The following is a 22,845-nucleotide window of genomic DNA, read 5'->3' as shown; positions in this document are numbered from 1 at the left end:
TCCACCCGTCACGAAAACACCCCCCTAACGATTTGATTTAGTGTGATAGAATAAAAATAACTTTTTTGAATGGCCATCATCCTTTGCTTCCCGTAAATTATGGATCATCTTAGTCTGATCAAATCTATTGGTTGCTGGAAAGGAATTAAGCTAACAGCTACTCTTTATTAATTTTTTAATTCTAAATTTTCAATTGCAAAAACTAACTTGTTAGAGAATTCATATTTTGACATCCCTAAAGCCAGAAGGTGAAAAATAAACCATTTTGTTCTTTAAACAGCCTCTTGAAAGGGAAAACCTATTTGTTTTCAACTTTTTTCCAACTTAAATAGTAAATATAAAATAAAACTTTGCTCGACGCCTTCCCTTTTTTAGACTTAGAGAAGGAAACAAGTAACAGAACTCGAGAATAGAGACCATTTTATAAGGCGTTTAGTTCGATAGTAAAATCAAAATACTCTCCAACTTCAACCATCAACTATGCAAAACTAAACAACATGGTTGCCCCTCCTCACAACGATAATTCTTTACATTCCCAAAAATTTACTTACAATTTAATGGATTCAAATTTGGCACCCATTACACCTCCTCTTTGTTTCTGGAATTGAATGTAACGCAAGGTACTGGCAAGAAAAGCATCTGAGGTTGCAGAATCACCCTGCATCTCTGTATTGATTAATTCTATCAGGTGTTGGATCGCAGCAGCGGTGATTTGTTTATTTCCTTTTTCAAAGTAATAGAGGTACCTGAACCAAGTTTCACCAAAATACATGTTTATATTGTAAAGATTAAGCTATTCCGTATCAGAAAGGTTCAATCTTGTACAGCTCTAAGCACTGACTTGTTCAATATCTCAACAAAGAGCGTGACTGGCCCACTGCTATCTCGTGCAATACTAGCCATTTGTTGAGCAGCATTTGCGATCCTCAATGCTCGCTTTAGGCACAGCAGGACCCTGCAACCTCCCTTATAAAGTGTTTAGTTCTAACTATTGAAAGGAATTTATTGTTTACTAAAAAGGATAATAAATAAACCTGAAGGTTAGTGTGGACATGATGAAAGAATAATGTTTTCAAGCTAAAACAGGGTAAGTTTTGAGGTCAAACCTCTCCCCATCCCTAATGCCGTCCTGACCATCAACCCAAAAAAGATGTGAACATGCGTAAACAGCTCTGCACTGGTCGGGCTTCTTCAATAGTCGAGCTGAATACTGACCAAAGTAGCACATAATTAAATTTGGTATAAACAGATCAATAAAGCACAATGATCGGAGAAGAGGTAAGCATTATTACTCCTGTGGTCTTGTGTGTCAAAGTATCTCGGTTCTCGACACTAAAGACATTCATCCTCTGGAGAGCCCCAATTATCAGATGAATTGCAGTCACTTGGGCTTTGGAGTTCTAAGAGCAACAAACACTCGACAGAAATTAGAAGACAAGAATGTGAATAATTTCATGGCTCTTTCATTGAAACATTAGCTGATGACTCTGAAATTACCGCAATTTCTTCTTCGTACAATACAAACACTTGAGTGAAAAATTCATAAGCAACATACTCAAGATCACAGCCATTAGCTGCCTGATAGTCACCAGGAAAAAGAGAGGACAAAATAGAGGTTAGAAGGTTCAACCTAAAGTTTAAGGTTTTCATACAAAACTAAAGATTCTGCGATACTGTTCATGATGCATGAATTTCCATTATCATAATGATAGAATACCATCAAATTTAAGCCATAATGAGGGGAGATTAGCAATGAGAACACCCTCTTAGCATCTAAAACGAAAATATAGACCCATAATGTATGGAATCGATAAAACAAGACCCTAAAACAAGAAATATCAACCATGACCCTAAACGTTGTCCACATGTAAAGCTGATTCTTCTTGTATGCACCTGCTTACATCAGATATCTCGTACCCCTTACAAGCAGGCATTGTAAATCTCTGTGTGTCATTGCCCCAGTACCAATTAGAAAAAAAGGCATGTTGTTGCTCTTAAAATGTAATCAAAATTTATTATTATCCAAAGGAATTCTTGAGATTCAATTAATTATTTAATGAATGACTTTTTTGCTATAGTTGTATAATCAAGACCCAAGATTACATCTTCATTAAAAGAAGAAAAAAAAAAGGAACGAAGATTACCTCAGCACATTGTAGGTACAACCTTAAAGCAAGTTCAGGTGATGGAACAGCTGAAAGTGCTTCGATCATCTGAAGGAAGAGTTATTAGAGTGATTTTTTGCAGGATAATATAGGTGTTGGGAGGGGGGGGGGGGGAAGAATATGACAACAGCATAAACAGTGATAAATCCCTAAACTGCAAAGAAACCTGACTCAAGAGCTGGAAAATTTTCTTTGGTGTTGCTGGCACTTCTTCTCCCACTATGTCTCCCTCCTGACCTTGCAGTTGCCTAACCAACTGCACACAAGCACCACAATATGTCTGAATTATGTTCACTACCAATATTATCAAGTGTTATATATATATAATTTTTTCCTTCCCTTTTGGCCTTTAGTTTCAATAAAATCTGAATTACTACATATATAAATCACACCAGATCATTAGTTGTGGAAAGGGGGTGGGGGAATGAGAGGGAAGGATCTAAGAACAAATACAATGATTATGCTCCAAAACCCAACTGCCTGCATGTATAATCTTTTAGAATTTTACCAATAAGCATTTAATACTTCCTCGTTGTAGATAGAAATAAGATGAGACATAGGAACATAACAATATGGAAAAGGAAGAAACCTACCCGAAGTGCAGAAAAAACAAGTGAAGGAACTGTAAAGGGTAGGCGTTTTGGTCCCCCAGCCATGGTATGCTTCCAAACAATACATATAATCTGAAAGGAAGTCAATTATAATAATCATTCAGGGGATAAAGGTTTTGGATTGGTTATAAACAAGGTAAATGAAAACACTGTAATTAAACATAACATTATCCTAACTATGGTACAGCGGTGATGTTCTATGGGAAATGAACAGGCATTAAACCTAACTCAAAGAAGATGGTGAAGTTCCCATTTTTCTATCCCTCAAGAATATCCACTTATATATTGTTCTGAAAAATGTCACAGAAATTAGCTTAAAAAGAAATATTAGAAAAGCATACCTTCAACATTTCCTCCGGTTCATTATTATATAGCATGTGAATTAGCTTAGCAACAGAATTTTGCTCATCTTTGAAATCCTCTTCATCAAGCTATGGCAGATACGTAACAAATGAAGGGCATAAGAAAGGAGAACCATAAGTTGATAACTTATTCACATTCTCAAAAAACATGACACACAAAATAAGCAAGAGAGGAAAGAAATAATTGAATATGGATCTGAAAACAGAGTAATAGAAGTTATATAATTCAAATATTTCAATCTTAATAGAATATCAGGAAATTTCTAGTTTCAGTATGCACCTCATCCGTAGCACCATCCAGGTCCTTAATGAGTCCCTTTATTAATTCAAACAACACCTCAACCTACAAAAAGCAATGTTACTTTCTTCAAGAAAAGAACTTGATACAAGGAGAGAAACAGAGAAGAATGAAGAGGCATGCCTTGTCCGCAGTTGATATGCATGTATTATTCTTCATAATGCTTTCAATGATAACCATTGCCATGACTTTATTTGTTCCATTATCAAGATGGTCCATTACTCGTGGATAATTAGAAATTTTCAAGGCTGTTACTGTATCATTGTATTTCTCCAATGGAGCACTCAAAAGAGCAACCACTTGTTTTGTTGCCCGGCTATCTTCAAGTTTTGGTATGCTAGACAGCTTCTTAACACAGGCTCCCTGTAACAAATGACCGACAATAGACAATGACGAATATTACTCTGACATGTTCATTGTTCCCAAATGCTGTAAAATAGCATGGCCGAAGTACAGCACTAAAGGAGAAATTTTTTTAGCAGATCCCCAGATGAAACATACCAGTACTTGATCCACATAATCAAGCCGATCAGGATGAACACGAAGAGTAAAGGTAAGAAGAGAGACATACAAAGTTATAGCTCCAACAGCAGGCATGTCTACCTGCACTTCTATGACCTGCCATTGAATCATATCCAATCAGCTAGCAGAAAATGACTCACTATTCCACATTAAATGCATAAAAATAAAGGAAGGTGTTTACTGGTAGACAAATGAAAAAGGGGCAAGATAGGGGTCAACATCCGCGGTTAAGTTCAGGGGGCCACCATCTGACTCCATTATGTCAAAGCATTTACATTCTTTAACAGAATCATTCCTTTATAACATTGGAATAAGTTTCAAGGTACCATGCAACTTCAGGGTGAGAATAATAGTTGATTTACCTTCTCAATTGCATTGCTCAATTTAGTGAAGGCTTCAACTTGTAGAAATTCAGTTAATACCTGATGTAGAAAAGGTCTGTCAGCAACTTGCATATGCAGGAAGAGAAAAAGTTAATATACTGATAACTTACATCAGCACTTGAAGCAGCATACTTTGACAGTCTGTCCATTAGTCGAGACAAAACTGTCTTGATGTCAACTGTTGGCTGTGATATAAAAGAAGAAAAATGTATTCATCAAGCTTAGTGCCTCATAATAAAAAAGACTACAAAACAAAATGAAAGCCAAAATGGTTCTAATTAACAAGATCCTCCCATACAGGAGGAGGTCACACACTAAGAGACCCAGTCTCTACCAGGCTACTCTACAATGAATGCTCACTTTATAGGACATGGAGAAAGTTTAGGTACATAGGTCTTGATAGAAAAACAGGAGTGGGAACTCCTATATGGAAACAATCAGGTTATCCAGCACATAAGATAAATTGTGTTGAGAGATGTTAGGATAGGTGGCCTAGTGGGAAGGGCAAGGCACAAGATAAAATAAGAAGATCATTTCCATTACCCACCTGGACCTGGGGGCAAGCTGCCAATAACATCTCAAGAGTCTGCAAGTGATACTCATCAGGGAACACCTGAATTATGCAATCCATCAAATAATATTGGGAAAGATCATCTTTGCAATTGACAACCTGCAAAAGAACCAGATAAAATCCTTTAATGCTACGGACCTCTCAAATTTATATTAAAGAGAGAAAGAAAACAGAGGAAAAAGAAGTAAAATTACCTGCTCTAAGACTCTTGGAAGAACTGTTTCTTTGTAAATCTCAAGGTCCACCCCTTCTATCTGACTGAGAACATGGAGATTTTTTCCTACCTAATGAGAAAGTTCAATATAGAAGCATGAATTCCCCTCGAATGTGCATCAAGCACACTGATGCAGAGTTTAGCCAATTGAAAATTTTAGATTATTGATATTACAAGTTCTTGAAGTGCGCTCCTTTCTTTTTCCCGCTTCTCTCTAACTCTACCAGGTCCCTGCAGACCAGAAATTGGAATTGAAGTCTTCAACTCAGGATGACCAAAGAGTATGAATGAATCACAAGCACCATGACACCTGCATGGCCAAAATTTATGCTCTCATGATATATTTTCACTTCTAGGCATGCATGTACTTTGGTGCATTGCATATTTGAAAAAAGCTTGATAACAGACATTCAACAAACCTCAAGCTGCATTCGCACCCAAAGTTTATTCATCTCGGTGAAATTTTCCAGTATAAATTCCACAGCATCCATCACAGTGTCAGCATCTCTGCAGGAAGACATAATCATGTCCTGGCAAGTGGTTAATTGTCTTTGAAGCAAATTCAGCACTACCATAGAGATACAACATATATTCCTTGGCCCAAAAGACAGCCAAAACAAAACAGGTTTCTAAGTGTTAACAGAGTTCAAACAATGGAATAGTGCAAAAGCTACTTTTAACTAGTTCATTGTCTTCAAATTTTTGAATAGAGAACTATGAATTTCAGCCATCTAATGTAAAAAAACAGCCAAAATACTGAAAGGAAAAAAATAATGAACAAGGACCACAATATCTTGGGAAGTGGTTCAACAACATTGAAATATCAATTCCCATCAGCAAAGCCAAAGACAATGAATCAGTCATCTTATGAAATGAAACTCATTTCGAGAGGAAGGAAAAGAAAAGCTAATCAAGAGATCTCACCCCTCGTAATCAGAACCAATATCTAGTAACTTGTCTCGACTGATTTGAGCAAGGTAACTCCTTAAAAAAAGTCCACGTATGGGATGTTGAACTCCATGACACATTTCCACAAGATCTTGAAGAAGTTCCTTCGCAGGAGCCTCCTTAGATTTGATATAGACAGATCCTACCGTGCATAGGAGATACCTGATAGATTTCCAAAATGACAATGGAGGTCTAACATTTGAGAATAGCCATATTCATAAGACAATTTAACTATTTGGAGCTTAATTATATGAACCAGAATGTCACAGTTTCTTCCATATAAGTTCTAGAGTCCAATTTTAGTGTAAGGTACTACAGTTACGGGAAAGAATTGTAGCTACAAAGAATGGAAATGCATGCCTTGAAATGTCAAAAATTTGGAAATGATATATATATATTATACGAATAATCACTTACAATCTAGGCAAAATATTGCCGGCATGTTGAACTAGCTCGTACAGATCAACCACAGAGACACCGTGTTTGCTTTCATCTTTAAAGAACATCTCCAATATCCTCAATTCATCGAAAGCTCGCATATCTGGAATCCCAATAGCAAATACATAAAATTACATAAACAGTCTGAAAATTCAAACACACTCAACTGCATCAATCAAAAGAACAAAAAAAGAAAAGGAAAAGGTAGAATTACAAAGTTCGTAATATTTTTGAGGAGAGAGTTTGGAGGTCCGGAGCTCTGATAACATCTGAGCGGAGTACTTGAGAGCATCTCTAAGATTATTGGAATCCTGAAATAAGATCGATCCAAGTTAGTACCAATGGAAGAGGATTGGAGATCGTGATGAGCTCAAATTCAAGTTGAGACAGTGAAATTTAGGAGATACCAAAGCTCGATGCAAGTAAAAAGCGTTGTGCTGAATACCAGCGATCCCTTCCGCCAGCCATTTCTCTTCGTCCTCTGCTCCGATTAACAACATTCTATCCCCCTCACTCTATGTTCCTGCTCCGGTGGAGCTGCTCGAGACTTTCAACGTGAGCGTGACCAACGTCCGCACGGTCTTCTCACTTGAACCAAAAGGAGAAGAAAAAACCAAGGGTTGATTCCTTTTAGACTAAGTTAATTACTTCCCCCCAGTGACCCGTTGAAGATTCAAGGCACTGAGGGGGAAATACCCGATTGGAGTCCAATTGAGTTAAGCCCTAGACCATTAACAATGGGCTTTTCAGAAAGACATCTGGCTTAGCGGGACTATGTTAAAATTTTCAATTATTTTGTAAACTGTTTCAAGATCATATTAGAAAAATGAGTACTTCACTTTGATAATTTACTTTTAAAAAATCAACATATTTTATTAATCACTAATCAAGAAACATAATATGGTTGAACATCTCAAATCTTAATGTAATCAAAATACAGAACATTTTAGCAAACTTATAAGCTTCTTTGTTTGGATTTTGGAGGCATTAGATTTTAATGTTCTCACGCTCATGTAGAAAATTCTTGCATTCAAGAATTACGCAACCAAATACGGATTAATTTTCCCTCATGTAGCGGATTAAAAATGATACTTCTTCAGCATCTGGCATTAATCATCCCTCTACTCTCAAAACTTTGAATCACCCACCTTAATGTCTCTATTAACTTCTGTGAATAGAAACCCAAAGATCTGAAGGTTCATATTTTTATAAAAATTTTACAATATAAAATTAATATTATTTATGATTATGTGTGCAACAGAAAATTAGTTATAAAATGAAATCAATAAGAAATGCCATAGCTTGTTTAATGAATTTACTTCTAGAAAAATTTCCGTCTTTTTATAATATTTATTTTAGATATACAATTATTATCCTCGTACATACACTTCACAACATGTTTAAATTTGACATTTTATATTTAGAAAAAGAAAACACCTTATGCAATGGGAGACAATGCCAAAATTCTCCACTTACGTAATACCATGGTCAAGTTACGTAGAGTTTGTAACATAAAAATAGCATACAAGCATCTTGTCATACTTAATCAAATTAAATGAAAAATTTTAAATTAATTTAGTTATTTTATTAATTTAATTTAGTTTTTTTAAATTGAATGAAATAAAATTGAAATTGAGTCGAGTAAAATTATTTAAATTAAATTAAAAAATTAAACATGCTAAATAAAACTATTATTATAGAATAACTTACTTCATGTTAGAACACATAAATTTGAGAATATATATTTAAAATATTTTTCAGATAAAAATTAAATAATAAATTTGAAACATTAAGTTTCAAAATTATTATTTTAAAATTTTAAAAAATTATATCTTTAGAAATTTCTATAATTTTTTAAATTCAAAATTGATTTTTTATAAATATTTTAAATTTTAAAATTATTTCAATTTTTAAAAAATATTTTAAATTCCATTTATAATTTTTATTAAAAGACACCAATTTATTTATTTTCAAAATTAACAAAGACCAAAAATTATTTATACCAATCTATTATTCAAATTATTTAAATTATAAAATTCAACTCAACTCAAACAATTCAAATAACTCAAAATTTAAATTTTTTAATTTTTTAATCAAATTGAGCTTTACTAACCTTATTAGAAATGAACACGAAACATATACAATTCAAATGTCAGAAAAGCAAGCAGAGAGTATCTTCGGTGGAAATCCTATTTCCAATTAGAAATTTTATAAAATGATACATGCTAGTGTTTGGCCAACAAACAAAATTGTGTCACAGGTCGGGATTGTAGCCCAATCTCGCCTTTCTGCTCTTCAATACAAACTTTAGGAAACTGATTAAAAGAATTAGGGTCGCGCTCATTGTGGAGGAGGAAAAAACTACCCTCCACTAAGTGCTGTTGTCAGATTGCTATAACAATCAAAATGGAATGGTATAAGGCAGTGCATAAATATCAGCCTCAGAAACAAACTGAGCACTTGGCCATGAAGTTGCACAACCACGACAAGTAGTAACACCACTGTCAACTTTAGATGTTTTAGCGGCCGTTTGTCCTTGCTGCTTGACCTTAAAAAGCCAGTTATCACCGCTGTCATCATTTAGCTCAACGAGAGGTGGCATCCAACCCTCGATCAAGCTTTCATATGGCAATGCAGCCTTCTGCATCTCACTGTCACGCACTGAAGTTTCGGAAGAGGGAATTTGTGCTCTCCTTTCATCATTGTGCCATAGATTTTGTTCAGGCACATGAGTAACTGTATTAGCTTTTATACTCCAAGATGAACATTGCTCTCGAGTGGAATCCGACCTCACAGAGGTAGAGACTGTTTCTTCACTAAGAGATGCAGCAGATTGACAAGGCTTTTTCAAGGTAAACCGTATCTTTAAGGCATTATCTGTTCATTGAAAAATATAACAATTAAAATTCCAAATACCTGTACATACATTCCTCTAACGAACCAATAAGCAAGTACAACCTCTCTGATTAATCAATGAACAAAACTTACCATTAACCCTGCTTTCACTAGAGAATAAAGTTTCCCTTTTCCTCTTGTTGCTGTTTTGGCTGCCATCAGATGTGTAGCAAACAGGTGGCCCATGTTCTTCGGTAAGATCACTATTCTCCAATTGGTCATCTTTATAGACATTTAGGGAATCATCATGCTTAAATTTCTTGGTGAGACCGTGAGTTTTATCCTTTCTTTCTCTTTCCTTCTTTTTCTGCTTCTTCTCACTTCTCTTGTGTAATCTCTGTTCTCTTTTGGACGGTACCTTCTCTTTCTCGAGCTTTATTGCACAACATAATATGAAATTTAGATGACGGGGCAATGGATGACCAAAGAATCATGATTTTTAACCATGGAAGTTTGGGACATTTTTAAATTGATATAGCGTTCTATCAGAGATCAATCAGAAATTGAATTCAAACACGCTGGACAAACAGGGTACACAAGTAATAAACTCTCGTCCCAGTTAAAAGAGTATAAAATTACGGAGATAATCAATCACATCCATACAAAGAAATCAAAATCAAATTCAAGGCTTCAGACTTATCTACAAATTTATTTAGACACCTGGAAGTGTTATTTGTACAAATCTTTCTAATCCATAATTACAGAGTAACAACAGTCATTCAAGCGATTCCTTTAATATAACTTAACTTATTCCAATTGAAAAAAAACCACAAACCCAAATCATATTCAACTACCACAAACGCATGCAGTTGAGCAACAAAAGTGAAAACCAAATACTTTTGCTCAACGAACCTTAATGGATTCAGCAAACCCCTGCCTTAAATATCCTGGAGGCGGGTAAGGAAAACACCGAGACATTATCGGCTTTTTCTTTTCGAAATCCCAAGAACTTCCTCGAGAAATTTATGAATCGGTAACAAAAGATTGTTCAGTATACGAAAAAACTTACGAACTAAAAAATAATACAGAACTCTCTCTCCTAGAAAGAAACCTAAAAACCAAGAGGACTACGGCTAGGGTTTTTTTTGACAGACGGCTAAGGTCTTTGAAATCTCTTAAAACATAGGAAAAGAGGACGGCTATATATAGCGTGAAAAATTAGTGATCGACCGATAATACCCTCCTCGCTTGGCATGCATTACAAGCCTCTTCGTTGAAATTTTAATGTTCTTTTTGGTCGTTTTGGTAATCCAATTTCAGTCACGTATTCAATTTGGAATTGACTTTTCGTTTTAGACTTTTAGTCTTTAGTATCATCAAGCGATGTCGTTTTGTTTCGTGGACATAGCAAATGCCACGTAGACCAAACTTAAACCCTAAACCTTAGTGGTTTAAGTGTTTAACCAAGAACAGGGGGAATTCGAGAAGTTCTGGAAACTAGAACATACATCGACATCGCTATTTCGATTTGCAACCATGAGAAGAGTCAACGGACTCGCTACCGTCGGCAGAGCCTTAACCTGTGGCGGCGCCGTTGAGAAACGGCTGGCTCAAGCGGCGTTGATGAGTACATGCTCTTCTTCATCGTTAAATTCTCATATTTTCTCGCAGAAACTCGCTGATCGATTAGGGCTGTCGCGTCCTTCCCTCGTGCGCAGGGTTGCGGGGACCATGTTGTTTTCTGTGGCAGCATCGTCTTTGGCTCAAGATGCTCTTGCTAAGGAGAAGCCTCGCTCTGAAAAGTTCCTCCCCAAGGAAGTCGTTCTCTACCAGTATGAAGCTTGCCCTTTTTGTAACAAGGTTAAAGGTAAATAAAATCACTCTGTTTCGGAGCGAATTCCATATTAAGATACTATCCTCGTTTCCTGGATTTTTTTTCCTTTGATTTCTTAATAGAAATGAGTTTCTTGTGAAGAATAAGTTCAAAAAAATGGAGGGTGGACTTCAGTTTAAAATAAGCATGAACATAAAGTTAGCTTTTTTATATTGAATTATATAAATTGTGTAATTATGGTCATATCCTTTTGTTAAGCTTTCTAACTATTTTGACGGTTTAATTGGCCGTAATATCTAAAATGACACATTTTCATAGTTTCAGGCTTATTTTACCAATATGCCTTGTAAAATTTGAGTGTGAGAAAAAGGACCGCTAGACGACTTTGGTTTTAACTTCGTTTTTCTTTTCATTAACCTTTCTTTTCTGATGAATATATAAAGCTTTATTTGATTGATGATTGTAAAGGGGTCTAGACAGTTGAGATAGTGATAACATGCTGAATTGTGGTGTTGATCAGATAGCTTAGTTGGTATGAAGTCTTGGAACTAAAGCATATCAATACGTGTGATTTTGTTATGTTGTTTAGGAATAAATGAACTTCTTAAGTTTCTTGTAATCGGTGGAATATGTGTTTTGCTTTGTTCAGAATCTTAAAGAGTGACAGGCCATCCATTTTGCACGTGATTATTTATTAGTCAGACACTGTAATGGTTTACCATAAACTCATTCTGAGATGAAGTGAAGTGAATTTAATTTTCATTTGATCCCCATTTATTTGAGTTATTTTATTTCCCTTCATTTTTTTTTCTGTAATTCATTTGATTAAACTTTTTGTTCTTTATTACAGCATTTTTGGATTATTATAACATTCCATATAAAATTGTGGAAGTCAATCCCATCAGCAAAAAGGAGATAAAGTGGTCTGATTATAAGAAGGTGCCTATACTTAAAGTTGACGGTGAACAGATGGTTGATTCTTCTGGTTATTTGCTCTCTCTCAATCAATTGTCTACTGTGTTTTGATAGTTACATATATTTTCACCTTATAAGTTAACATTAGCATTCTTTATTTGTGTTCCAGATATAATTGATAAGCTTTTTCATAGGATCAACCCCGATAGCTCCATTCCTGATGGTGAAGAGAAGAAATGGCGTGAGTATGTTCCTATGCATCTCTGATTGTTCATCATATTAGATTACAAAAGTTGCTACTGTTTTATTTAGAGGACATCTGTGAAGATTGCCAATTATTTGTGAGAGGAAGAGTCTATCAAATTTTTAGACAAAATTCATGTTACTCCTATTTTGATTAATTTTCTCATCATTGTTGATTTACCATCAATATGGAGTCAGGCTTTCATTATAATTTATGGTGATACCATAATGTAGGTGGGTGGATAATCACTTGGTGCATGTTTTATCACCAAATATATATCGAAGTACTTCTGAGGCACTTGAATCATTTGATTATATCACCACTCATGGTAAGATAAACTTTTCCTCTACATTCAAAGATTTATTTGTATTTAATATAGATGGAAGATATGTTAGACTTTTATATTTGTGCTACCATTTTTGGTTGCAAGTGTTATTTTATTTCTTTCACAAATTTTAGTTGCTGGGAATAAAGATTAACTAGGTGGAATGGATGGAAGGATATTTACAGCTATCGGCAGTTTGGTGTTATTGACTCTAGGTTTATAATTAACTTTGAATGAAGTCAGAACTTTGTTAATTCATGGTTGTTGTTGAGATTGATGGGCAATGCTTTGCTTTGCAGGTTTTGGTATTTGAACCTCATTTAGCATCATGTTGTTTTCTACTATTTCAAATAAATATTTTTTCTTGTCAATGTCGGTCATGCTGGGTAGTGGGTTCTCTTTAGTCGATTACTTGTACTACTATTATTTGTTTAAATTGTAGGGAACGTAATATTTTTTGTGTGCTTCTTGCTCTAAAAACTTTTAAAATGATGAGAGAAAGGATGGTATTCTGCTATTCATCTTTAATTTATGTTGTTTTCTGATAAATGTAGGCAATTTCAGTTTCACAGAGAGGTTGGTAGCAAAGTATGCTGGGGCAGCAGCTATGTATTTTGTCTCAAAGAAACTGAAGAAGAAGCACAACATTACTGATGAGAGAGCAGCCTTGTATGAAGCTGCTGAAACGTGGGTGGATGCTTTGGACGGCCGGCATTATCTTGGTGTGTTTTAGTTAACAGTCATATGCAATCTAGTGTGTTTTTGGCAAAATATATGAAATGTTTTATTCACAAACCATTAACGTCTCAGTGTAATCTCTATTAGCAGGTGGTTCAAAACCCAATTTGGCTGACCTTGCTGTTTTTGGTGTTCTAAGGCCTATCCGATATCTAACATCCGGTAAAGATATGGTGGAACATACACGTATCGGTGAATGGTATGGTCGGATGGAAAATGCTGTGGGAGAGTCTGCTAGAATTAAGGAGTAAGAGAACAATTTTGGGTGCTGGAATAGAAGTCCCAGCACAATCAACCCAAATTTGTGAGTAGAGTGTTTGAAAATAATAATGCTAGAAAGTGAAACCTCCCATTGCATAGGCAAGAGTGTGACTCGGCTTAAGATTACTTCTATATTATTAAAAAATTGGTGCTGTATGGTTAATTTTACAGTTCTCATAAACACCTCTAACTAAAAACCAGAATTTCCTACTGTAGTTCATGTTAGTACCTCTTATCTATCCTGTTATTTTGCGTACTTATGTGGCTTTTTGGTGGTGACTGGTGAAGCATCAAATAAAATGCGAGCGTTTTACCCTAGTTGGTTTTTTGTTTTCCAATGTATTCACTGGGAATTTTTGTGTTATGTAGATCCATTAGGTGGATGGATAATGATCATGAATTCTAAAATTATTTCATATCTAGATCGAAGATCGTACCCTATTTAAAAGATTGAGATCCTTAAAAGTTATATTTAGATATTAGGTTCGTACCATCTTGGGGCTTATCAATTATTATTCAATACATAAAATATGTGAGTTTCTTACTTTGATCAAATTTAAGATTTAGTTCAAGTATTTATAAAGTTAAAATTTGATAATTTGAAAATACTAATTTAGTTATTATTGTAGTTTAATTTTTTGAAAAATATAAAATAATAGGGCCGAGAAAAAAAATCTAAAATAGATTTAAACAATAACATATGAGCAATATTTGGTTCACAAGTTACAGTCGCGAGCGGTGTTAAACTATATTTTATTTAAAAAATTTATTTGTAAAATAAATATTATTTTATTATTATTTAAATTTTGTTTTAAAAATAATATATAAATTTTAATTGATTATTTTTATTTACTTGAAAAGTATTTCTTTAGAAATATTAATACCATAAAACATTATCAACCCATAAAACAAAACCTATATTATAAAATAAAATTCAAAAAATAAAATTACTACGAAATAAATCAAGAACCAAAATAAATCATCACAAATAATTAAAAATAAAAATATTTTAACTGAAGTTAACCATGCCAAGTAGTGTTTGGAAAGCAAAATTTGGGTATAATTACTTGTAATTATGATGACATATTTGAATAGTTATCGTAATTTGTGAATTCCATCAATTTGAATGTAATTAGAGCACTTCAATTATATTTTCAATTATTTGGGAAGCTATGTGATGGTAAAAAGTTTGAGTACAGATAATTATACAAAATCTAATTTTAAAACCTATTATTATAACATAATTTGAGTAATTACACTCAAATCTAATTTAAAAAAACTATTTCTATACATTTTATAAAAATTAAATGATAAGCATGAACACATATGAGTGTTTGAAATGGTTATGACAAAAAATTATATTTTAATCTTAAAAATATATTATAAAAATATTTTGTATGTTTTATAAAGTTATAACAAAAAAATATTATTTTAGAATGAAAAAATAATTTACATGTTATAAAAGTATAATATAATATATTTATGTGTCAATATTATATATTATAACAGTAATATACTTAATTCATAAGAATATGTCTTATAATTTTTTATCGTAATTTATTTATAAAATATTTATAAGAAGTGTTATGAAAGTTCTTGGATAATTTATAAAACTTATTTATAAATATTATATATTATAAATATTATTTATTTGTACTTAATTTACCTACTGCAATGAGGGATATAACATAAGTCTTTCTCCAAAATAATTTTTATAAATTTTTATAATTAAGGTTATAAATTATTTGAACTGTGAATCTAAATACAATAGATTTTCTTGCACCATATTGTAGGATATGATACCATTTGAGAGAATGGTTCCAAACAAAAGAACCATAGACAACTCATGAGCTCTTTAAATTGAGACATTCAATGATTTGAGATGTGATTAATAAGACATTTGTTGTTCTAAAAAAATATTTCCCATATTAACATCACCTTATTATAATATAGAAAAAATGTTGGATCGTCTTGACATGTAGTATATTTCATAACTTCAATCATAGGTGAAATTGAGATGATTTATACTTTAAAAAGTACGTAGAATAAGGAGATTTTAACAATCTTAATGATGCATATTTAAATTCGGATGATGAAGAATTGATCAAAACCAACGAAATAAAGATAAGGAGCATATGTTAAACATTAAAGATAGAATAACCAAACAAATATCGTTAAAACAATTAAATAAAATTGTATATGATGTTTATCAAGAATCGTATTATCAAGCTGTGTTTTAAACTAAATAATACATATGATGATTTTATTTTAATCTTTATTATTTATTTAAAATTATTTTCATCATATTAATAAATTTTATAATAATTAATATTTTTAAAAAATATAAATTATGTAACAATAAAATTATATTTTTTACTAACAAACAATATTTAGAAGAAAATATAATTACACATTCACTAATTATTATGTGGGGCCCAATTAAGTCTCCAGGTTCAAATCTCCAATTAGCAGCCAGGTGAGTATTGAGGCTTAGGAGCTTCATCAGCCCAAACGGCCCAACATTGTCGGCATCAAGCATTGGCTTGGCATATCAGGCTCGAATATTATCATCTAACGGCTGGCCACCTGTTCTTTCGCTTGAGTTAACCCTACAAGATCGTGCCGCGCGTCTAGCATATACCTAAATCTCAATACATTTATGCACATATAATTTTCCCCCTTCCCGACTCCTCATCGACTTTGACTCTGCAACCAATAGAAGATAGGAATCGAAGAACAAAGGCCATAGCAATTCTCTTTCGGCAAACACAGAAGAATTTTGGTTAGATCAACGATGCAACAAGGAGATTACAGCTCCTATTATCAATATCCTTACCTTTCAAACCCCAACCCCAACCCCAACCCCAACCCCAACCCCAACCCCAATCCAGTACCCTCCGAATTTCACCAGCCACCTTACGCATCTGCACCACCTTTTAGCTCCGGTTATGCCTCCTCTGATTACTCCGTTTACCCCCCAAATTACCCTCCCTATTCCCAAAATCTTGATGCTGCCCCTCCCACTGCTTCCGCTTATACTCCTCCACCCTCAGCCACAACCACTCCACCGGCTCCGGTCATAGCTCCACAATCGTCTTTCAATCAACAACCCATTGCGCCACCCTCGGCGACCACGGCTCCTTCTTTTCCGCCATATGATTCACATGTTCCCTATCAGCCTCCGGCCTCCCAGCCTCCTTATTTCCAGCAGTATGATCAGCATCAGACGGCTTCCAGCTACGGTCCAGCTCCTCCAAACCCCAACCCTAACTCCACGCCTAATCCGTCTTACTATTCTAATCCATACGGCCAAGTTGGATCATCGGTATCAGCTGTCCATCCCGCTTATGAAAACGCTTACGACAATTCCATGAAATTCGATCACGGCGGTGGCAGTTATTTCGACGATAAATACGGAGGATATAATCTCAACAGATCCGATTTAGGATCCGATCTCTATGGAAAGCGATCGGATAGCTATTCACGATACGGTGATGATGGTGGGTATGGTGACGGGGTTTATGCTTATGAAGGAGGAAAGGCGGAGCCTTATGGGGCACGTGGTACAGCCTCAAAATCGTCGACTTGGGTTCAATTCGATGATTATGGGCGATCTATTAATATCCCTTCTGGGAAGGACTCGTCTGGTGGGTCAGGTTCAGCCGCCGGTAAGATTTTGAGGGCGGTGCCGAAGGATGACACCCAGCAAGATGTAAAAAGCGGTGTCCAGAAATTTCGTGTTAAGTTGTTGTCTGAAAGTGGAGCACATGGCCCCATGGACGTACTTTGCCAGGTAACTTTTAGTTAAATGTCGTCGGACTTGATTCACATTTGGCTGGAGAGATGAAGTTTCTTGTATTTGATTTAAACTATATTGGTTGTATTGTTGAATTATGTGTAAACGTAAACTGGATGGTTAAAATGCTTTGAAGGTTCTTCAAATTTTTGTCCGATAAGTCCTTTAGTTCTGTATGATTTATCATCATTATAGTTCATCTTTCTATCACTGATGGATAATTGTGTCTGCTAGCCCCTTATTTGTTTATCCAGTACTTTGAACTCGTGATATAGCTTATTTTATTTGGTGACAGATTGGTTTAGATGGTATTCGTATGCTTGAGCCTAGCAGCAGTCGAATATTGAGAATATATCCTCTTGAGAACATCACAAGATGTGAAGTGAGTTGCCTAGTATTTTTATCTTCTTTCTCCTCCCTCCCTCCCTCCTCCTCTCATCCCGGTGTTTTTCTCTTTGGTTTTCTTTCTTTTAATGACGTGGTCATTGTAATAAAAAGTATTTTTTTCTTGTAACGTAGGTGTTGGACTCATCTACCTTTGCATTCTGGTCCAAAAGCTCTGTTGACATTGAACCAAGACGGATCAGGTTGCAATCAAACAGTTACACTACCAATACCCTTCTGGATATTGTAACTGCTGCAACTGTACAGGTGGGTCTCAGAGAGTTATAATTTTCTTATTTTCTTGTGAGAATTAACTGTTTAATTTGTATGACTTAATGCTATCATCTTTGTCTACTTTTTTTCTGTTTTAGCTAGTACTTGGTATATTCTTGATCCTAATCTAAGGTATTTCAACTCTTCAGTTAGAAGTAGTCGTTGCTTTATATCATGGAGTTGTTTTTATGATTCTTAGCATTATTCAGCATTGTCATATAGAGTCGTATTCTGACGGATTCAGCATTGTTGCACATGGACTAAGACCTGAATGCAGATTTCATTAGTTCATTTATTTACAGAAATACACGTACACATACATGCAGAAAACCAGCTAATTTGTTTTCAGGAATCAGGAGGAACAAATTGAAGTACAATTGTGCATTGTTTGTTGTAGCTTAAGAAAATATAACCTGCTAGAGTAAATTTGTATTTCTTGATACTGCCATTAGGAATTTGAAGTGCCCATCAGAAGAGAATCCAATGGCAAGATATGTAATTCATTTGTATCACTCAAAATTTTTAAATAATGAGCCTTTAAGTCATGTTAAAGATATGGAAGATTGTCATTCTGCTGTGGTGCTTATTGGCAGTAAGCATATTCTGATGGATTCAGCATCGTTGCAAATGGATGAAAACCTACTCAAAAGACTGAATGCAGACTTGGTTATTAATTCTTTTATTTGCAGAAATACATGTACACATGGGTGCAGAAAATTAGCTAATTTGTGTTCAGGAATGAGTAGGAACAAAGTGAAGTACAGTTGTGCAGTGTTTGTTATAGCTTAAGAAAATATAACCTGCTAGAATAATTTTGTTTCTTTTGATACTACCATTAGGATTTTAAAGTGCCTATCAGAAGAGAGTGCAATGTTAAGATATGTGATTCATTTGCATCACTAAAAAATTCTTAAATAATGAGCCTTTAAGTCTTGTTAAATATATGGAAGATTGTTATTCTGCTGTGGTGCCTGTAGGCTGTATGCATATGTGCATTCATATGTTCAAAATTTTTTTTTCTTTACTATCTTGATCCTCATAAATGTATAACTTGATTCTTTTTTTATTTTTTGTCCTCTGATCGGTACATCAGACATGCTTGCACTTTTGCATGTGTCTAGATGACTTTACTCTCCTACATTTTGATTGCAGATCAAGGAGATGGGTTGGAAAAGTCGGCCTCCTGAATCTGCCAAGACTGCTGAACAACCTGCAGAAAAGAAGAGAGGATTTGCTGATTGGATGAACATTATAAAACCTGGTGCTGAGGAGAAAGATCACTGGGTAAAGATTAGAGTTCCACAGATGATCCCCCCCCCCCCTCTTACACCTGTATATTGCATGTCAAGTAACAAAAATCACATGTGAAAATTTCATAATATGCTTATTCTATATCCTTTTTCTGGTTAGGTGCCTGATGAAGCTGTTTCAAAATGCACTGCTTGTGCAACAGATTTTGGGGCTTTTGTGCGGAAGGTACGTCAGTCCCCATGTTTGGAAAAGATTTTCAGCTTGCCTTATTTGACATTTAAGTTTAATGCGCTCTGTCCTTTTTCTTTTCAGCACCACTGCAGGAACTGCGGGGATATTTTCTGTGACAAGTGTACCCATGGTAGAATTGCTCTAACTGCTGATGAGAATGCTCCACAAGTTAGGGTTTGCGACCGATGCATGGTATGCTTATCAATCTGTTTCTCACCTTTCCTAACAAAATAGTTTCTGTGGTTATTTCTCATGTTTATAGTTTTCAGAATTTAGCATACGAGTGTTAGGCATTGGTTTGTGGTAAGAGTCCAGGATGACAAGGACCTATTATACAGATCGTACACCGTCTAGGTTGAACATGTAGAGTCCTTGTATTTCTAGTGTGTCCTTTACTTTAAAGCCTCTCTTCGGGCAACTGACCAATGGAAGAGTCATTAAGGATATCTGTTGTCCTGTGGTTTAACCTTGAACTATTATTCTCTTCCCCTTTAAAAGCTTTTATTTGAAGTGGTTAGAGGCATCTGGTAAGTGGTTGAGGCAACTGAACTTGATTAGGCTGTTCAAGGGAAGGTTGAATACCTGGAAAGCATGAACGTATTTTTCATAGTTGTTTGCTGAATTATGAAAGAATGACTTTCTTTTTACTTTTCTTTGGAAAGGAATTGTCATATGTAATATTCCTATCAGTCTTAGTACTTGTCCTTCTGCTGTAGGCTGAAGTGACTCAGAGGCTGAATAATGCTAAGGAAATATCAAGTAAACCTACTGTATTGCAGAGCCACGAGGATCTTGCTAAGAAGCTTCAGGTATACATCGTTTTGGAACTATATGATTTTTAATGTTGATCATAAATTAATTTGTGTCAATCTGGCTAAATTACTTATTTGAATTGTCCCATTGTGATCTCTTATGACAGGAAGAGATGGGGAGAAGTCGCAGAGCATCATCAGGTAACTACTTGTACCTTGAGTGTTGTATGATACTGTGAAATGAGTTACTTGCATAGCATGTATATTATCGTATTAGTAACATAAAATGGAAGAGCGCATAAATGTATTGAGCTCAGGGTGTTGCTTGAATAATGTGAGAAGACGGGGGTTGGATCAGTTGTTTTTCACATTTAATAAATGGGGACATCGAAAGTTATGTTGACCTTTCTTAAACGGTTTCATTTTGATAGGCTCCATGTCTGATGGCTCTGGTAGGCGGATGAAGGAAGTTGCCTGTCCTACATGCACAGTTCATTTGCAGGTCTGTAATCCATGCAGAGCACCATTTCATGATTGCAAGCTTACCGTTAAGTGTTATTATAAATTGGCTGAATTCAAGATTATTTTGCAGGTTCAAGTTCCAAGCTCAGGTTCTGAGACCATTGAATGTGGGGTGTGCCAGCATCCTTTTCTCGTTAGTGCCCATTGATCAATGCGCTTTTGTCACCAGTGAATTGCTCTTTTTCTCTATTAATTTCTTGTTGAGGTCGTGTTTATAATAAACTAATACGGATGAGCTCTCAATTATCTCTTTTGTCATCTCTTCAAGTTATTGTGAATATGGAACTTATCTCTTGATCTTTAATCAAGTCTTTTGTGTAAAATTTACCGACCGTTTTATCTATAGTGATTGCAAGAGTGTTACCCAGCGCCACGGTTGCGCTTTGGTTTATGTTTCTGCAATTGTTGCGTGTAAGCGGAAGAATATATATACACTCAACATTGAATACTGATAATGATCATTCTGCCCCAACAATAGCCCACGACTGGTGCTTGAAACCTTGAACAAAGCCATTGAAAAATAGTTCAAAGGCCTTCCGCTGTTATGGACATGAACTTGAATTATATGTTAATATGGGTCAGGACGTACGAATCACTTTGCGGCTAGGGCTCATACTATTTTCTTTATTCATCATTACTGATATTCAACATTGTAAGAAGCACCGGCCTTCGATATCTAAGTGCACAGCTGCTAAGTCTAGTATTGTTATCATGCTACGTGAGAATTGAGAAGTTGACACGGTAATTTCACTGTAGTCCCAAAAGAAATTCAATTTTTGCCACATTAGAAAATTGACATCAGTTAATTAGCATTGTCGCAAAATACTTGTATATTGCTTGTAGTTATGGACTGCAGCATCCTCTAAAATTTCACTGCCTTTAAGCCACTATTCCGCACCTTTAGATAATTCAAAGATTTGGCCATAAATGTGTGTATTATACATTGACATTATTGTCAAAAATCAACATTAAAGATGGTGTTCCTTCAAATTGTTTGTTGACCAATATCATAAAAAGGAGCAGATGAGAGATCTCAACAACTGCTTGGTTTGGTTGGTAACAACTAAATGCTCTATAATTAATTCTCTTCAATTTTATAAACATTTGCAAGATTCCGTTCCTTCTTCCAAAAAGAAGGCCATAACTTCTAATGGCATTACTTGCCTTTAACAAACGCTAGGTTAATGACGACACTCATGGTTTAATTAGAGAGTTAATGTTTAAGTTCCCACCTCCAAAATTAAATGGTTTAAATTCGGAGAACTGTTCTATTTCTAGCCCTAGGTCTATTATCTTAAATCAAATTAAAGAAGATGTATGGGAAGCGAAAGGAATTAAATATTAAACCCTAAACCTTAACGTAATGTACATGCAATGCCTTATGAATCCATGAGTATTATCCAATTAATTAAGATTTTGTATTTGATACGTTGACATTGTTTATTAACTCATCATTAAAATGAAATGAAATATATTTATTTTTTAAAATATTTGTAATATATTATTATCTGATTCACAATTATACACTATTAGCATTAAATATAAATTCTTAGTTGTTGATATTGGCTGATAGGGTGGGTAAATGAACCAAGGAAAAGGAAGAAATTTGAGGAAACTACAAGACTCACACAATGACTTAAGGAATTTGAAAACTGAGATGATATGGTAAGTGAAAGCATATATATATTCAGACAAATGTCAAAGTACCTTGAGTTATGTGACCTAATCTTAAACCACGTGTGAACTAACCCAACTTTCATAATCTATGCGATAATGAGTCAACGTGTCTTGGCTAATGATGCAGGGTGGAATTTCTGCTACTAGTGGAGTAATACGCATTTGGCGTAATGTGAATGAAATAAGGGAGAGACGAGTTAATCCAATAAAATTGGCAATTGTGGCAAATCAGTCACCTAAGCTCCCAAGCAAGCGATACTGTCGTCTTAAAGAAGATAACTGTGGCTTGTCTTTC

The 22,845-nt window shown here is 34.8% G+C and overlaps 4 protein-coding genes across 10 annotated transcripts; 2 read left to right on the top strand and 2 right to left on the bottom strand.

Moving 5' to 3' along the window:
• Window positions 1-394: 394 nt before the first annotated feature.
• On the bottom strand, window positions 395-7,161 carry LOC105769243 (vacuolar protein sorting-associated protein 35B). Of its 6 annotated transcripts, none has more exons than XM_012589732.2 (22): window positions 6,920-7,157; window positions 6,727-6,823; window positions 6,492-6,615; window positions 6,051-6,236; window positions 5,546-5,633; window positions 5,301-5,357; window positions 5,107-5,196; window positions 4,889-5,011; window positions 4,452-4,526; window positions 4,321-4,380; window positions 3,938-4,054; window positions 3,560-3,799; window positions 3,419-3,481; window positions 3,118-3,207; window positions 2,759-2,848; window positions 2,332-2,421; window positions 2,145-2,213; window positions 1,498-1,578; window positions 1,293-1,400; window positions 1,107-1,210; window positions 842-955; window positions 395-746 (listed from the first exon to the last, which is right to left on the bottom strand). In XM_012589732.2, the coding sequence occupies exons 1-22, from the start codon at window positions 7,010-7,012 to the stop codon at window positions 548-550; spliced, it is 2,358 nt and encodes a 785-aa protein (XP_012445186.1). In that variant the 5' UTR covers window positions 7,013-7,157; the 3' UTR covers window positions 395-547. The 6 variants fall into 6 exon arrangements, 5 of the variants coding, with proteins under 5 accessions (XP_012445186.1, XP_052487037.1, XP_052487038.1 ...); XR_008196072.1 differs by having other exon boundaries at window positions 688-746; window positions 842-966; window positions 6,920-7,161; XM_052631077.1 differs by lacking the exon at window positions 1,498-1,578 and having other exon boundaries at window positions 6,920-7,160.
• A 1,527-nt stretch (window positions 7,162-8,688) lies between these two features.
• LOC105770051 (uncharacterized) lies at window positions 8,689-10,518 on the bottom strand. The gene is made up of 3 exons (XM_012591089.2): window positions 10,260-10,518; window positions 9,501-9,780; window positions 8,689-9,389 (listed from the first exon to the last, which is right to left on the bottom strand). The coding sequence occupies exons 1-3, from the start codon at window positions 10,323-10,325 to the stop codon at window positions 8,914-8,916; spliced, it is 822 nt and encodes a 273-aa protein (XP_012446543.1). The 5' UTR covers window positions 10,326-10,518; the 3' UTR covers window positions 8,689-8,913.
• Window positions 10,519-10,803: 285 nt separating this feature from the next.
• LOC105770719 (uncharacterized) lies at window positions 10,804-13,982 on the top strand. 2 transcript variants are annotated; one of them, XM_012592039.2, is made up of 6 exons: window positions 10,804-11,214; window positions 12,032-12,166; window positions 12,266-12,341; window positions 12,574-12,668; window positions 13,220-13,387; window positions 13,494-13,982. In XM_012592039.2, the coding sequence occupies exons 1-6, from the start codon at window positions 10,884-10,886 to the stop codon at window positions 13,652-13,654; spliced, it is 966 nt and encodes a 321-aa protein (XP_012447493.1). In that variant the 5' UTR covers window positions 10,804-10,883; the 3' UTR covers window positions 13,655-13,982. The 2 variants fall into 2 exon arrangements, with proteins under 2 accessions (XP_012447493.1, XP_012447492.1); XM_012592038.2 differs by having other exon boundaries at window positions 13,491-13,982.
• A 2,359-nt stretch (window positions 13,983-16,341) lies between these two features.
• LOC105768992 (hypothetical protein) lies at window positions 16,342-21,264 on the top strand. Its single transcript, XM_012589319.2, has 10 exons — window positions 16,342-17,457; window positions 17,756-17,842; window positions 17,980-18,111; window positions 19,270-19,401; window positions 19,528-19,593; window positions 19,681-19,791; window positions 20,316-20,408; window positions 20,519-20,552; window positions 20,783-20,853; window positions 20,944-21,264. The coding sequence occupies exons 1-10, from the start codon at window positions 16,459-16,461 to the stop codon at window positions 21,019-21,021; spliced, it is 1,803 nt and encodes a 600-aa protein (XP_012444773.1). The 5' UTR covers window positions 16,342-16,458; the 3' UTR covers window positions 21,022-21,264.
• The last annotated feature ends 1,581 nt before the right edge of the window (window positions 21,265-22,845 follow it).

This window comes from Gossypium raimondii, chromosome 5, assembly GCF_025698545.1.
Source record: "Gossypium raimondii isolate GPD5lz chromosome 5, ASM2569854v1, whole genome shotgun sequence".
Lineage (NCBI taxonomy): Eukaryota > Viridiplantae > Streptophyta > Magnoliopsida > Malvales > Malvaceae > Gossypium > Gossypium raimondii.
This window is presented reverse-complemented; position numbering and strand designations above follow the sequence as displayed.

What these genes read in the sequence shown, in the direction of transcription:
- LOC105769243 (XM_012589732.2), bottom strand. Translation starts at nt 7,012, where the DNA reads ATGTTGTTAATCGGAGCAGAGGACGAAGAGAAATGGCTGGCGGAAGGG. An exon ending in GGAGCGCACTTCAAGAACTT is followed by an intron (nt 5,197 to 5,300) that starts GTAATATCAATA and finishes CTTTCTCATTAG; the next exon opens with GTAGGAAAAAATCTCCATGT. An exon ending in ATGCTGCTTCAAGTGCTGAT is followed by an intron (nt 4,381 to 4,451) that starts GTAAGTTATCAG and finishes TTTCTACATCAG; the next exon opens with GTATTAACTGAATTTCTACA.
- LOC105770051 (XM_012591089.2), bottom strand. Translation starts at nt 10,325, where the DNA reads ATGTCTCGGTGTTTTCCTTACCCGCCTCCAGGATATTTAAGGCAGGGG. An exon ending in GGTTTGCTGAATCCATTAAG is followed by an intron (nt 9,781 to 10,259) that starts GTTCGTTGAGCA and finishes TGTGCAATAAAG; the next exon opens with CTCGAGAAAGAGAAGGTACC. An exon ending in TAGTGAAAGCAGGGTTAATG is followed by an intron (nt 9,390 to 9,500) that starts GTAAGTTTTGTT and finishes TTCAATGAACAG; the next exon opens with ATAATGCCTTAAAGATACGG.
- LOC105770719 (XM_012592038.2), top strand. Translation starts at nt 10,884, where the DNA reads ATGAGAAGAGTCAACGGACTCGCTACCGTCGGCAGAGCCTTAACCTGT. An exon ending in ACAGATGGTTGATTCTTCTG is followed by an intron (nt 12,167 to 12,265) that starts GTTATTTGCTCT and finishes TTTGTGTTCCAG; the next exon opens with ATATAATTGATAAGCTTTTT. An exon ending in GAAGAGAAGAAATGGCGTGA is followed by an intron (nt 12,342 to 12,573) that starts GTATGTTCCTAT and finishes ACCATAATGTAG; the next exon opens with GTGGGTGGATAATCACTTGG.
- LOC105768992 (XM_012589319.2), top strand. Translation starts at nt 16,459, where the DNA reads ATGCAACAAGGAGATTACAGCTCCTATTATCAATATCCTTACCTTTCA. An exon ending in TAACTGCTGCAACTGTACAG is followed by an intron (nt 18,112 to 19,269) that starts GTGGGTCTCAGA and finishes TTTTGATTGCAG; the next exon opens with ATCAAGGAGATGGGTTGGAA. An exon ending in GGGTTTGCGACCGATGCATG is followed by an intron (nt 19,792 to 20,315) that starts GTATGCTTATCA and finishes CTTCTGCTGTAG; the next exon opens with GCTGAAGTGACTCAGAGGCT.